At 50.3% G+C, this 16,365-nt stretch overlaps 1 protein-coding gene across 3 annotated transcripts in view; it reads right to left on the minus strand.

Annotated features, from left to right (window-relative positions):
• The window catches only part of STX18 (syntaxin 18), a 120,923-nt gene that overhangs the window by 3,447 nt on the left and 101,111 nt on the right, over positions 1-16,365 (minus strand). For all 3 annotated transcript variants that reach the window (XM_027103374.1, XM_027103375.1, XM_027103376.1), the window contains exons 7-9: positions 11,099-11,187; positions 2,423-2,481; positions 871-940 (exon numbers count right to left, since the gene is read on the minus strand). In XM_027103374.1, coding sequence (XP_026959175.1) covers positions 871-940; positions 2,423-2,481; positions 11,099-11,187 — 218 coding nt within the window. The remainder of the gene's footprint in view (positions 1-870; positions 941-2,422; positions 2,482-11,098; positions 11,188-16,365) is intronic.

Raw genomic sequence — 16,365 nt, forward strand, 5'->3', positions numbered from 1 at the left:
TCTAAGGACAAGTGGGTGCTCTGAGGGGGAGACATCTGACTGAGCTGTTTTCTGTGTCCGGAGGCTGAACTGATGGCCGTCAGGCTTCCAAGTGAAGGCTTAGCAGATACATATTAGAATGGTTCCTGCAACACGCTAGTGAAAAGGGCACCTCCTATGAACCACCTTGTGTACCCAGCGTGCAATGATCTGACTGGCTGTGTGGTTTAGGGGGCATCTTGTGAGTGGAGTATCTTTAGCCAAGCAGCCCCGTCTAATAACACAGTGAAGAAAAATAATTTTGTCTTTCAAACTCTTCCAGTCTGTGGATACTAAAAACAACAGGGAGAATTTATCAGGTGTCTGAAAATTTTGCCAGTTAGTGGCTGCTGGAAGAATTTCAGAACTGTAGGCAGGTAGAAATGACATGAAAATCCATGTATGAGGACAGTCACATTTCCTGTGAGGACGGGACACCTGAGGCGGCGGGGACCCGGCATTTGAGAGGGCCAAATCTGAGCTTGTCACACCGCTGACTGAAAAGCTACGACTCATGCACCGTGCTGGGTGCTTTCCATGGGGTATTCTCGGAGCCTTACGACAACCGTGCGAGGGCCACTCTATTTCACAGATGAAAAAACTGTAGTTCAGAGAGGCTCCCCAGCTTCCCAGAGGACATCCAGAACCCAAGCCGCCTCCCTCCCCCACGTGCTCCGCTGCACAGGGCTGGGGCGTGTGGGGAGCTGCCCCGGACTGGAGAGGCTGCTCCCGGGGAAGGGGAGGCTCTGGGCACACAGCTGCAGAGGCCCAACGACCTCAGAAGAAATGTCCCGAGTTCTTAGTATATCCCCATTTTAAGCTAAATCTTAAAACCACTATATTTTTTCTTACTTGTTGTAAAACCTTCTCTGTGAATATCTCTTGGAGTCTGGAAATTTCAACCACTTTCCCTTCGATTTGCCTTCATAAAAAAAATAGATTACACATTAACTATTAGTACTTGGTGATCTTAACAGCAGCGTCACACATCTCTAAAGAAGGTGTCTCTTCTAAGTGAAGGCATGAGAGAGGGAGGGGACGCCGCGTCAGGCTCAGGGAAGGAGAACACGGGCAGAGAAAGATTCACTCTCCTTACCGGTTCCCCTTTAACATCCCTCAGCTTACTGGGGCATACTGGACTGTTTGGAAACCCACCCCGCCCCCCTGGATAAGCTGGCTCTGGGGCCCAGCCTCCTGAGCCAGTGCCCGGGCCAGGGGCGCGCAGCTGTGCCCAGTCACACAAAGTAAAGTCTCCTTTAATGCCGAGCCCTGTCTTAGCAACACCGTGACACATGGGGGGGGATTCAAAAGAAAACGTCAGAATGTGTTGTCACCCAACTTTGTTACCTCTCAGCAGGTTAGGGGGAAGAGTGCGTTCACCGCTCAACCCAACTTTGAAAGGAAACCTGATTCTGGCTGAAAACATCCCACACTGGGATATCGGCAACTAAGTGTGCGGGCTTCTCCCCGTTTCATGGGTGGCAAGGGTGACCCTGGGGCGGGCCGGGAGGTGCACGTCTAGAGGCTGAGCTGACAGCTGCTTTAGCACAGGCAGCGGCTGAGCTCCAGCCCAGGAGGAAGCGGAAATGTTCGATGGGGAGATGATCCCTAGTTGTGTCGCTCGGGCCTTGAGTCCCCCTAGACCAGGTGAGGGAAGGAGAGGAGACTTGGGAGAAGAGTAAGGAGGGGTGAGGGTGGGGAGAGCGCCGTCTCTGAGGAAGGACTGGGAGACGTGCTTGTGAAGCCAGAGACAGGGGGAAGAGCCGGGGGCAGCGATCAGAGGGAAACACCTGCACTCAGTCTCCAGGGCTGCGCAAGTGTAATGTCAGGACGCATCTTCTTTTGGGAAGTGACCACGGTGCAACAAGAGTTCCGGCGCATCCTTTCAGAATGCTCCCGGCATTCCCAGGGCAAGAGGCCTGAGTGCCTTCACCGGAGGGCTGGTAACCACACCTGTGTGGGCCACGGCCACGGGCCTTCTGCGTGGCCGATCGCCCTGGTGAGGGAGCAGCCGGACCCCAGTGGAGCCACCGCAGGGCTTCCCTGTCAGCCGTCCCTCACGAGGTCTCCCTTTCATCTTGGAGTAATTAAGTGTAGCTAGCCCCCACGTGGCAGGGGTCATTAGGTTTGGTGTCATCTGCCATCAGGAGCCGATCCTCTTGGGTGGGGCAGCAGCACCTGGGAGCCTCGTGGCAGCCCGTGGGGTTACCTCACAGGCCCACAGGTCGAGGGGAGTCAGTGAATTCAGGCAGTTTCCTTGACCCCCTAAGTGGCGGGAGGGGCGCTACATTTGGCCCAAGGGCCACATGTGGATGCCTGGGCACCAGAGTAAATTAACAAAGTTCCTAGTTCTGGGGAAAGTTGTAAACTAGGCCAGCGGCTCACAAAGGAACCACACACATACCTCACTTCGTCAAACAGACTGTTCATTTCACCAATCAGGCGCTGATTTTCTTGTTCGAACTGTAAGGAAACAAACACGTTAAGGATGAGGACAAACTGACTAGAGTCTCAAAGCACCACAGCGAAAGGCAAGTGTCGAGCAAGGCGTGTCTGTGCAGAAACCTTTGATCCGCCCTCTAAGAATCACTGCGGAGCCCCTCTTTCCAGCATGGATCGTGGCGGCATTGCTGGAAGACCCTGAGTGTTCGTGTGAGGATAGCCAGGCCGTAGGAAGAAAATGAAACCCCGCAGTGCAGCAGGGCTGCCTGTGGCTGGACTTTCCATCTCACTCATTTGAACCGCAAGCATGCAAGCCGACTCTGACTGGGAGCGCGGAGGCCTGTGGGTCAGCCCCGTTAGGCTGGCCGCCCTGCTCTCCCTCTGGGCCCTCACGACCTCCTGACATCGTCCTCTTTAAATGGAGCGGTGAGGCTGCGCGGCCGTGCTGAATCAGGGTAGTGGCAGGACCGCACTGGGACTCAGTCTGATCGCAGAGCCTGGCCTTGGCCAGTCGCCACAACAGGGACACAGGCCCGGGAGCTGGAGAGGCTGCACTCCCGGTGCTTGGGATGGCACCAGGCTTTGGGGCTCAGTCTGGGTAACGATGCCACCCCAGCACCCGGGGAGTTCATCAGAGCTGAGCTAACTGCAGGGTGGACAGCTGCTCTCCCAGCCATCCTGCCAGCTCGATACTGGTCAAACGCGAGGACGGCGCACATCTGAAGCGCCGCCATGGTGTGGGACCAGGAGGAGCTTGTCGTCCACGATGATGACTCAGGCCTCACGCGTCCACTCCTCCGTCTCTTCCCCGACGGGTCCCACGTGTTCCCAGCTCATGTGCCACCTTCTCCATGATACTGTCCTGGGCCTTGGAGCTCAAGGTTATTTCTCATTTTTCTAATCGTGGCCTGGTATCTTCTCAAAATCCCTTAGAATATTAGCCATTTTCTGCCTTGTACTGAGTTGTGCGTGTCTCAAACTGTCTGCATGACTATGAGCCGCTCAGGTGGGAAACGTATTGGACCCACACACATTGGAAAAGGCCGCTGTCCACATGCAGGGGCTTGGTCCACCAGGGAGGGGGGCTGTGCTCTCACCTCCGCACCTGCCCGCGCAGCAACCTTGTTACAGCCGCCGGCCCCTCCGCACCCCTTACCTCCGCCTTGCTCACTCCCGCGCCCCGTCACTCAGGGAGGCTTCCTCTAGCGGGGCCTCCTCAACGTCAAGTCCTTTTCCTCTCCCTCCAGCCCCTCTGCGAGGCTCTCGGCTGGCAACCTCCCTTCCTACTCTGCCAGTTTTACTTGGCACACTTGCCGTATTCGTTCCTTCCCTGCTATCTAAGTTCTGCCCTCATCTCTCATAGTCTTCAGTCTGCCCTCCATCCCATCAGTCACATGCCGGCCCTGCCCCTGCACCCTGCAGATCAGGTCTGACGCCAGGTGCACGAGCCGGCCATGCCCCAGGCCTCTCCGAGGGCATCTCCTGCCATCCCCTGCCTCATCTCTGCACAGGCTAGCCCTCAGCCTAAGGTGGATTCGTCCTCTGGCTGGGGAACTCCAACGGGTCCCTAGAAACCCAGCATAGGCACCTTCTTAGTCATCAGACGCAGCAGGGCAGGTTTCGTCATGTTCCACCATCCCCCACCCTTTAAAGCTTCTCTGCTCTCGCCTCCATCACTGCACTCCCACGCGTGTTTGGGGTCTGGCTCCCCTCCTGGGCGGGGTGGTCTTTCTCCTCTGGACCCCGAGCCCAGCACAGGGCCCGAAACACGACAGGGCGTGGGTTCCCAGCACCAGCCGCTCATCAAAGCACAGAGGCCTCTACTCCACCCCAGGCCACCTCAGAGGCCGGGCTTGGCGAGGCTCCAGGAGGCCGGAGTGGTGGGGAGACTCCTGCAGGGCCGGGGCAACCGGCAGGCTCCCTTGCTGGCCGCTGCCAGGGCACTGCCACGGCCCTTCTAATTATGTGTCAAAAAAGCTATTTAAGGGAATAAAAGCGTCACTTTTGAGTCTGAAAGAATCAGCTCTGTTAACTGTCAACAGTTACTTAAGAGTCTGATATATATGAAAAAATACAATTACTTCAGCATGTGGGTGCTAATCTGACTAATTCTCTCAGGTACTTTACTCAGGTTTTGGGGGTGGGGTGGCAGGGGGCATTTTCTCTGAATTTTTCTAACAATAATATGGCCCTACCCTTTTAAATCTACAGCCCTTTCATGCTTTTAAACTGTTCCTAAACAAAATTAACTAGGGGTTTGAGGTGGTTTATTACTGGAAATGGTCCTTGGGAACAAAGCTTTCTGTTTGGGATCAGATTCTGGCTCTGACTTCCTTCCAACCCATGGGTTCTTGATGCCACCTGAGAAACTCCCCATTCCGGGAGGAAGTGAGAGAAACAAATGCCTCAAGGGATCAAGCAGTGGTAAGGGCTGAGGAGAGAGGTTTGCCGCACCACATCTATGGAGAGCAGCCTCCATTCAGGGGTTGGGAGTAACAATGAAACTGCATTTAAAAACCCAACAAAACCTGTTTCCCACAGGGAGCCATTTAACGAGATCTGGCCACGCTCTGGTAGGTTAGGCAGCGGCCAGGATGCTGACCGCATTCACTCGCACAGGCTGCAGGGAGGTTTCCGAGACTGTCTGGGCAGCAAACCTGTACACCTCACCTCTCATCCGCCGAGTAAGGCAGGGAGCCACCAAATGCCAGGCTGCGGGGCGAGGATATGCCAGGGGCTTTGATGGCCCAGTTCCTGCGGCCTCATGGGAACTTCCTGGGTGACCCTGCCCCAGTCACTGGCCTTCTGTGTGGCCTGTCAGTTTCTCTTTGTGAACAGATGTGGTTGGTTATTCTTATCCTTTCCCGCCTGATCCTAAGGGTGAGGAGGGACAGCTCCTTTACCTTCTAAGCTGTATGCCCTTGGGCAGGTAACTTAACCTCTCTGTGTCTCTGCCTCCATCACTAAACTGGGGATAATTGCAGTACTCAGTAGGGTCCTTAGGAGGAAGATATGTGCTAATCCGTGGAAGCTGCTTACCAACTTCACCTCCATAAACGTTAACTACTGTTATTTAATCTCTTCAGGAGTAGATCCTGGATATGCAAAATGAGTCATTAAATGCTTTGACGGCCCCTTCCCTCTCCCTTGTTTCAAATTCTAGAGGGCCACTACTGGTCTCCTACCCTCTCAGGCCTGAGTAGCACAGGCACACAGAGCTCCCTGGGGCTCACTGGCAGCCCGCACAGGCAGGGGCTTCACAAGGTGCAGTGCTGAATGCAGCCTCAGCTCCATGATCAGCACCAAGGGCAGGGGACATACAGGCCCTGGGACGACACACCTGCCACGTCCTCCCTCTCCATGAGTCCCGGAAAAGGGAGATGAGAGGCCCGGATGATGGAGGAGGTGGGCAGGCAGGGCCCGGCAAGCATGACGGCAGCCAGCCTGTCCTTCTGCGCCACTGCACTCTACACTGTTTAGGTCTCACAGCAACACACAGTGCTTTCCCTCAGTGCAGACCCCCAACAGCAGTGGTAGGCATCATGGTTAAGAGTCTAGGACTTGGGGGCCCAGCAACAGTCCCTACCACATGGGGCAGCATAAATTAATAAATGCTCAAGCGCTCATACGGTACTGGGCTGAGACGGTTACATGCACGTCAGGCAGTATCATTTAACTGCTTTATTCCATTCGGAAGTAAGTCAGACTTTCAAGTAGGGCCCCCCAAAAGGGTTTATAATGTGGTTTAAAGGATACAGATCCACATTGTGAATACATTGTCACAGAAATCCTTTTTTAATCTAATCCTCTTTACTGTAGTTTTAAAAAGAAAATCATTCCTACCAAGGCCTTTGAGCGTCCGATGAGACCAGGAGAAGGATCTGCATTGCAAAGACCTACGAGCAGTTCACTGAAGCGACACTCTGAACCCACAGGGGGCTTGGCCTAGAAGGCAGTCTGCCCCCTTGGCTCAGAAGACCACCGCCCAGGCCCACTCTGGGCTCTTCTAGTTGTGCTTTATCTGTGCCAAACACCTTCACACTTGTGGCTAGGGACCCTCACCGTGACCCCCACCTGTGCCCCTGTGAACCTCCCCAGGGTCTGTGCCCCAGCATTCACCTGTGTGGCGCTCACATTCCATCAACAATTCTCCTGTTCTCAATGTGCAAGCCAAGCTTGGCCACAGACCACAAGCCCTGCCAGCCAGCCCCCTGGTGCTTCCAAGGGCCCACCTCCGGGGACAGGGGCTAGGGACACTTTTCATGTGATCTGAAGAACAGAAGTCACATTCATGTCTTTAAAAATTATTCCAAGAAATACATCACTAAGTGCAGTGGTTTCACTGGAGGCAAGTAAAATGAATGTGGGCTTAGAAAGGAGGCATTTTCTCTGGGTAACATCAGAAAACAATTTGGTTCCACTCAGCCTGACCACAAAACATCTGCTTATATTAACTCAAAGGCATTAATATCCCTGCATCATGAGTGATGAATGGAAACGTATTGTGCGAATCATACAATGCTCCGCAGCCATTCTGGAACGAGTAACAACAGCTCCTATGGGTGAAATAATGAATTAAACTGCTGTTATAGGGCTCAATTCATTATTTTACCCTGAGGAACAGTGATTATGACTTATGACCACAATTTGCTGTAACACTTTCCAATTTCAAACCAATAGTATGCATTTCTTTCTCTTCATTTTCAGGGTTGAGCCTTTTGAATAAGGTTCGGGTCAGTCAGACTGTAGGATATGGTACTTAGCTATGAGCCCCAATTAAGAAAGAAGTGAACTGAACATTAAACAGCTTGTCATAAAAGTACTGAACAGTACAGCCTTCTGCCCCATCCTCTTGCAATTACGCGATAAAAATTAGGGAGGTCCTGCTGGTTCTGATTGCTTAGGTCACCGATATCATGACGCCGAAATAACTAGCATTATTGGGAATGATCCCTGGCATGTTTCTGGACAATGCTTCATTCATTTGGACACTGCTTGGACAAAGCATGGCGCACCAACCGTCATTATGGAAAGACAAGCCTTATGATATGAACATGTGTTTCTCATATGCAACAGCTACATACGTCGCACTCAGAACATGTGCAGGGAACCCAGGACCACACGGGGCAGCAACGATCTCTCACTGTTTGTGAGGGAACATTCTCTGAGCAGCTGCTACGTGCCCTGCACTTTCCTGGGCACTCATACACGACTGTATTCCTGACAATCCTGTCAACTTACCAAGCTGAAGTTCAGTGAGGCTGATTTTCTTGCCCCCAAATTACACAGGCAGTAAGTGATATAAAGAGAGGGTTAAAAACCAACTCTGTCAAGTCCCAAAGCCCTTGACTGGGGCCATCTCTCACTGGGGCCAAGCATCAGCTGATCACAGACATCCTTGCTGCCAGCCTTCCACTGGTCCAGCCCCCGTGCATCTTGCAGCCTCTAAGCACGCGTCTGTGCGGGTTAACAAGCTGCTGCTGCTTACCACCGCCTGCGGGGAAGGCAAGTCCTCTGGCAAACGACTGACGGCCATTCTTCCAGCTACTTCCTTTATGAAGCCGTGCAGTGTATTTTTTAAAAAGCCCTAAATGGAAGCTAAGTTCTGCCTAAATACAAATGTATTCTTTCTTAATGAAGGGATAGTACTATACATACTTTTATCTCTAGCAAAGACAGGTGGTCATGTTACATGATACGGGGGAACGCGACATCATTTTCAATAATAAAGTTATTTTGTGTAAGCTGAAGGAAAACTATGAGCTTTTAAGAAACTCTGGCCATCATTTGGCTATCAGGGAGCGTGATCAAATCGTCCGCCTGGGCCTGCCCTCCAGCGTTGTGTCCCGGGGTGATGTGCTGTGCCTTTCTCTCCCCTGTATGCACTGTTTCAAACACCAGCCCTCAGGTGTATCCCACAGTCACATCTCCAGCCCAAGCCCCAAGCCCGGGATCCCAGCGCCCACCAAACACCTCCCACGGACTCACACCTGTCCGTGACCAGGTCCTCATTTCCTGACTGCCGGCATCCTGCTTCCCCAGGATGGTCACAAAGCTCCAGGCTCTTTCTCCTGCCTCACTCTCTTCACACGCCCTGCTGCCCTCCAGTGGATCACCAGGTCCAGTCCACTTCCCGCAGCAGCTCTCTCATCTCCGCTCTCACTTCCGCTCCCTGGCCATCGTCTTCAGCCTCTCTCTACTTGACTGGGCAGCCACAGCTGCTGCCTGGAGTCTACACTGCCGCAGTCTACACTGCGAGGCCTCCGGGTCACGTGCCTGCTGGTCTGGGGGGCACTGAGCACGTACTCCAAGTCAGAGGTGTGGAAGGAAGCAGGGGCCTGGCAGGCCACTTTAAGGTGTTTGAGTTACTTCCTTAGCTCAGAATTATTTTTATCTATCAGGGGCGCAGACAGCTCTGCTTCTTGTTCTAAAGAAAGTCCCACAGCCTCTGAGGGAGCACCCCCATAGCAAGTCCCAGGAAAGTCATGGCTAATGGTGTCATCACTGGAATCAGTGTCACGCTTCTAAGGTGATGATCTTAAAGGGGAAACTGCTCATCTGGGTGAATGAATGTTTGTGAAACAGTCCTGAGTATAAAATATGTATGAAGACTCCATGGAGCGGCAGCTGCCACCCCGCGTGGCCCTTTGATCCTGCCGTGAGGGCAGCACACGCACCACAGCCCTTCCCCACACACGTGAGCACTGCCCAGGCCCCCCCGACCCTGTGCAGCCCAGGGCTGCCCTGCCTCTGTGCACACCTGCCACTCTGAAGGGGAAAGGCCGAGGGAACTCAATTATGAGTGCCTTCTGTATGCCTGGCACCCTCTTGGGTCAGCTCACTCAGTCATTAGCCCACCGTGAGGGGCCACCGGTGTTTCAATCCCACAATCAGGCGTGGGGAAGAAACAGGAAGCCTCGAGAGCAAGAGGATTCTGAGCCAGCTTTATGCTCTCGGCAGCCAACGCTCAAGAGAGCAGACCTGGCCCCCTTGCTGGGGCTGGTTAGGCCTCTGTCAGGCCGCCCAGGTCAGTCTGCCAGTGCTCCTGTGCAGGCTACACTCACCTAGACCACCAGATCCCAGCGGGCACTCACATGAGCTGTGATGCAGGAAAAAAGCTCAGGGTTTGGAGCCAGGGCTCGGGGCATGGAGCATGGCTCGGATGCTGGGCTCTGTGACCTTGCACGGGCTTTGGAAGTTTTGTGCCCCATTTTCGTCAACTGTACAAGAGAGATAATTCCTACTTCACTAGACTGTTATGAGATTAAACAAACAAGGCCTGGTGCACAGAAGGTGTTCATAAATATAAATAATAATAATAACTTAGATAGAATATTCTAGTAGTTCTTACTGATGATCCTGCTTTACCATTTAAAACAACCTAGAGTTTTTATATTATATTCATCAAAGTCACTCATCCATTCAACAAACAGTTCCCACCCCTGCTCTAGGCTCTGGGAACACAGCAGTGAAGGCAGACAGATTTCCACCCTCGGGGCACTTGTATTCTAGTGGAGGGATGAGGGCAGGATGTGGGCACACAGACATAGTGGCTGGGGCCACTTCAGGCCAGGTGGTCGCGGAAGGACTCTCTGAGGACATAACATCTGAGCCTGTAGGACAGGAAGACAGGAGTGAAGAGCTTGGTGACACGAATGCCTCTGTGTGAGGTCTGGGAGGAGATGGGTGCCTCTCTCACTCGACAGCCATGGCTCGAAGCTCTACCTCTCATCTTCTTCAGGAGACATCAGGAGACCGCTGACTGCAGATAGGCTCAACCACTTACTAATGAGGGGCCCTTGGACAAGAGAGCCGACTGCTTTTTGCCAAAGTTACAAGAAGACAGTAATGCCCCAACACCTCTTAGTGTGATTACTGAGACTATCACGGATAAAACAAGTACTAAAAAGCTCTGTCCACCGTAAAGCGCTGCAAATTAAGATGTCATTTGCCAGGCACAGCCACTGGAGGGGGACTATGTGGGAACCGGCTTCTCAGCTCTTTGGGCAAGGCCCGCATCCCACCAGGGCAGCTCTAGGACACATCTGTTCCCAACCCCAGGTACACGTACTCCATGTGGCTCTGTCACACCGATGTCCAGACAGCTGTGCATAGACCCGGCTTTAAACGAACAGGTAGGGGCTCTGGCCAAATCTGTCCCTTTTCTTTTGAAACTCACCCAGAGATAATAAACTACAATTGGCAGCTAGGGGACAGGTAAATAAAAGGAGGTGATATTCGCAGTTAAGGTGTTACTCTTTTCATTCTTCAGCCATTACTTATGCTTTCTTCACATTACCATGCACCAGTAATTCAAACAATTAAAAAGCACCATAGCAGCGATTATAAAAGACCCATTTAGAATAGAAGACTATTTTACTGCCACTGAAAAGACATCTAATATTAATAAAATTATTCCAAGGCAATTTCTTCTTTAAGCTACTGCAAATTCAAAACATAAGAAAAGCATACTAAGAATCTGGAAATCAAGTGGAAAATTTATCTAAAATATTTATTTATAATTTTTAAAACTCAGTATAAAAATTAGGGCAAGGGCATTTAGGATGACCTCCTACTCAATGAAATATTCTTACTAAAACTAGTTAAAAATACATGATTAGGCAGAGAATAGCATTACCATTTGTATTTCTTCTGGGGATAATTCATCTTCACCTTTCCCATCTCCCCAGGTTCCCAATTCAGGTTGTGCTTCGGCCGGAATCTTTTCTGTTAAAAAAAAAAAAAATTGAAAGTAGGCAGAAGGCAAAATATTCACTTTAGAATAGGTTGTCTTAGGATGCAGGCATATTTAAAAACATGAGATGGAAGGAAATCATAGAGCTTTGTCCACATTCAACTATCTGTTGGTTAATATTCAAGCACTGCAGCATGACTCTTTACAATGTAAAGATCTGTGTGTGTGTGTGTGTGTGTGTGTGTGTGTGTGTGTGTGTATGGATAGATGGGACCCATGCACAGTTTCAGTATTGGCCTGATCTCAGTAATGGTCGCAAACCAAATGGACGTTCTTCAGGACCAGTTTTCAAGCGGACTTGACTTCAAAACACATACTCGTATGCTTATACACCTCCCTCTACTTTTTAAAGACTGCAAAATGTATGGGTAATTTCATTAAAAAAAATATATATATATACACATATATAAAAAATAGAGGAAATGCCATACCACGCCAATCCCATTCCCCTCCCAGAAGTAACCACTGTTTGTCAGTGCTTTGCTGGAGTCTCGCAGGCTCTATCCAGCACACTCACACACACACACACACACACACAGATATGCAATTCCCTGCTTCCTCCGCAGCCTAGAGATAATTTATAGTTCTGCGTGTGTGGCAGTGTGCTTTTCACAAAGATATCAGTGGTAACACATTGTTCTAAAACTTGCTTTTTATAACTTAACAATGCATCTGGGTGATTACCCAATGTCATTTCACATATATCTACCTTGTTCTTTTGTTTTTGGCGGTATGCGGGCCTCTCACTGTTGTGGCCTCTCCCGTTGCGGAGCACAGGCTCCGGACGCGCAGGCTCAGCGGCCATGGCTCACGGGCCCAGCCGCTCCACGGCATGTGGGATCTTCCCAGACCAGGGCACGAACCCGTGTCCCCTATATCGGCAGGCGGACTCTCAACCACTGCGCCACCAGGGAAGCCCTACCTTGTTCTTTTAATTGCCGCATAACATTCCACTGTAAGGAATTTTCTGTGTAACTGTAACTCCACTGATAAACCTTTGGTTACTTTGGGTTTTCTGCTAGTACAATGGTATGTGTGCCAGTCCGTGCTTTGGTGCATTTTGATGTACTCCAGACGGGAACCTGGGCATGGACTGCTGACTGGCGGTAATTTTACTTTTAATCTAGAGAGCACTTTGACCGGGATCACATAAACATGGGCCAGATCTCTGACAGAGCAGAACAACAGCACAGCTCCCAGAAGGGGCTGCCCCACCCGGGAACCCTGATAGAGAGGCCTATGTGGCTCATCCAGGGGTGGGCTGGGAGCAAGGTGGTGGGGGGGAGAGGGGAGGCGGAGAGTCACTCCTGGGTGGAGGCTGTAATGGGGTCTTTTTTTTGTATAGGTGACTTTGTGTCGGGTGTCTCAGCAGTGCCTCTGGGCTTGTCAGTGGGTTGCCAAGTACTTAAAGGCAAATACTGCTTCTTTTTCTTTTCTTCCCCAATCTCAGTAAATTTCCCATAGCTGCTCTCAGCCCCATGAGATGGGCAAAAGTCCAGAGTTTTTGCTTTGAGACTGATAAGGGAAAAGAACATAATGATAGCACCAATTTAGAGAAAGAAGATTAGGCAGACCTATGTACAAGGTATGGTTATTATTCTGGATATGTCATCACAAAAAAACTCCAAGTCATCTGCGACCCTGTGCAAGTTTTTAAAAATTGGCTGTTTTTGCCAGAACTGTCATCATATTTATAAAAGACACATGTATAACTTAGATATAATATAGGATCTATAAATATAATACATAATTTTTATATAAATGATATTTATAAAAGGTTGGAAACATCTTTAGAAGCCGAGGAGGTGTTTTTCTGAGACCACATTCTTCAGGTGGAACATCTATACTTTTCACTCATCCCACCCCCACCCCTAGAGCCCTCTATCTCCTACCTGACCTCATTATTGTATCCATCTCAAGCTTTTACCTTTATGTGTTTTAAGGATAAGAACATCAAATTTAGAAACACAGAAACATAGTCACATCAGAACGAAGCGTAAGTCAGCTCTGAGCTGGAATGGAAAGTTTGTTAAGAGCCTTTGCAGCCACCTGGAGCCACCCTGACCTGCAGCTGTAAGAATCAGCCTGAGGCACGGCACACCCCATGCGAGTGCTTTGCCCAGACCTCCATGCACCACGATGCCAAGGCACTCAAGTCCAGACTCCTTGGTCCAGTACTCAAGGCCCTCCGTATGGTCTGGCCCCATCCACCTTTCCTACCTTAAGGCCCACTCCTCCTCCCCTTTCTGTGAGTTTTGCTGACCCAGAAGTGGTTTCTTTACTGACTACGTTCCATACCTCTCCCACGCTTTCCGGCCTCTGAGTATTTACTCATGCTGTTTCCTCTGCCTAGAACATTCTAAGCTTCCCCTTTTTCAGGTTCAGACTCATTTCTCCGGACCACCTCCTCCTGAAGTTCCCTGGCCCTCTGAGTGGACTACGTCTTTCCCACCTGTGCCCTCTTTTTTGGCACTACTCACTTCCTCAGGGGCTGGATCTGAGCTTCCCTGTCAACTGAGGGCAGGACCCGTGACTGACTAGAGAAGAAGGGCAAGAAGTATTCACAAATAACCGTACCCATCTTAGTGGAAACCAATGTCAGGAAACAAATTATAAATGGGTCCACAAAGATCTCATCCTGGCTGAGTAAGAATATGGAAGGAAAAAAAACTAAACCCAGACATGCACAGAAGGTCAGCTGTGACCACAGAGGTGCTTTATTGTGCTGCCTTATTCAAAAATAACAAGACTGGTGCCTTTTTTAAGAAACAGGAGTATGACAAGCAAGAAACCACCCTCTGCCTAGAAGTGTACCGCCTAGTCCTACACTAAAGTATTTTTTCTAAGTTACATCTCATGTTTCAAAAGCAAAATGAAAAACCTGAAAAGATAAGCAAAAAGACACCACATAGCCCAGATTTTAAAAATCCTTCTGCTAACTGTAGATAACCTTAGCAAAATGCCCACGGACAGGAAAAAGCTGTCTTCCAATGGCACAGAGAAAAGGGCAGATATACGACCCCTAAGAGGAACCAGCTGGGTGTGGGGGACGAGATTTACCTGCCAGCATCGAGGTGGGGATGGAGATGAAATGGCAAAGGCCCTGGAAAACTGGCAGCACCACGGAGGTCTGTGCAGGCTTCTCCCCTCCCCACACATTCCCCTTAGGTGATGCATCCAGGCCCGCGGCTCTGAACTGCCTATGTCCTATGACTCCCAAAGACCTCCAGCCCTGATTTCTTCCCTGATCTCTAGGCTCACTCCAACGGACTCACTATTTCCACCTGAAAATCCAATAGGCATCTCAGACCTCACACAGAATATGATTCTGCTCCCTCCCACTCCTCCCGGCCTCACTGCAGACCCTCGCACCTTCGTCATCTTGGTCGGTCCAGCCCAAACCTAGAAGTTGCCCTTGATGGCTCTCTTTCCCTCACCTCTCGCGTCCTACCTACTGGCTAACCTTCAGTTCCCAAGTGTGAGCAGAGGTTGAGCCCTTGTCTCCGCGGCCATCTCCACCACCACGTCCCTCAGGTGACACCTCATCCCGCCGGCGTGTGGCCTCCTGCAATAGATTCCCAACAAGGCCACTTGGTTCCTCTTTTTCTCACTCCACTCCAGCTCCACACGGTAGTCAGGGAGGTTTTAAATGTGACCCGGGCCTTGTCATGCTCAGCTTAACAACCTCCAGGGCTCCTCACTACACACAGACCCAGAGCTGAACCTTTCCCACGGCCTGTAGGGCCCTGTGTGATCAGGCCTCTGCCTCCGACTCTCCCCCCTCCTTGTGCCATTCTCACTGGTGCCTCCCTCTTGTGAGTGTGAGTGTGTGTGCGTGTACATGTGTGTGCACGCATGTGGAAATATGCCAGCTCATTTCTCCCTCCTTGATCTTTTCACTGGCTGGTCCCGCTGCCTGGAGAACTTATACCTACAGGAGAGTTCTGATTTCTCCACATCCTGCAAACGCACTTATCGTCAGCCTTTTTCATTCTAGCCATCCTGGTAGGTGTGAAGTGGAATCTCATTGTGCTTTTGATTTGCATTTCCCTGATTACTAATGATGTTGTGCATCTTTTCGTGTGCTTTTTGGCTATTTGTATTTCTTCCTCGGAGAGATTTCTATTCAGACCCTTTGCCATTGGGTTATCATTTTCTTATTGACTTGTAAAAGTTCTTTCCATGTTCTAGATATAGACCCCTTATCAGATATATGATTTTCAAATATTTTCTCCCATTCTGAGGGCTTTTTTCACTTTCTTTTCTTTTTAACCTTTAAAGCACAAAAGCTTTTAATTTTGGTGAAGCCCAGTTTATCTAATTTTTCCTTTTGTTGCTTGTGTTTTGGTGTCATATCCTTGTTAATCTTTTGTCAAATCTGAGGTCAGGAAGATTTAGCCCTATGCTTTTTTTTTTTTTTAATTAATTAATTTATTTATGGCTGTGTTGGGTCTTCGTTTCTGTGCGTGGGCTTTCTCTAGTTGTGGCAAGCGGGGGCCACTCTTCATCGCGGTGCGCGGGCCTCTCACTATCGCGGCCTCTCGTTGCGGAGCACAGGCTCCAGGCGCGCAGGCTCAGTAATTGTGGCTCACGGGCCCAGTTGCTCCGCAGCATGTGGGATCTTCCCAGACCAGGGCTCGAACCCGTGTCCCCTGCATTGGCCGGCAGATTCTCAACCACTGCGCCACCAGGGAAGCCCCAGCCCTATGCTCTCTTATAAGAGTTTTAGGGTTTTAGCTCTGTGTAGGTCTTTGGTCTATTTGAGTTACTTTTTTATAAATGGTGTGAGTTAAGTGTCAAACTTTGTTCTTTTGCATGTGGATATCCAATTTTCCCAGCGCCATTTGTTGAAGAGACCGTTCTTGCCCCCTTGAATGATCTTGGTCCCCCAGTTGGAACTCAGTTGACCAGAGCCACACGGTTTTAATTCTGGATTCTCAATTCTGTCCCATTGATCCATATGTCCGTCCTTGTGCCAGTACCACACTGTCTTGATTACTGTTGCTTTGTAGTAGGTTTCGAAATTGGGAAGTGTGAGTCCTCCTACTTTTTTCTTTACCAAGACTGTTTTGGTTATCCTGAGTTCCCTGCATTTCCTCATGGATTTTAGAATCAACTTGTTAATTTTCACAAAGAAATCAGCTGGGATT

Source organism: Aethalodelphis obliquidens, unplaced genomic scaffold (assembly GCF_003676395.1).
Source record: "Aethalodelphis obliquidens isolate GAN/ISIS:26980383/991018 unplaced genomic scaffold, ASM367639v1 scaffold6, whole genome shotgun sequence".
Taxonomy (NCBI): Eukaryota; Metazoa; Chordata; class Mammalia; order Artiodactyla; family Delphinidae; genus Aethalodelphis; species Aethalodelphis obliquidens.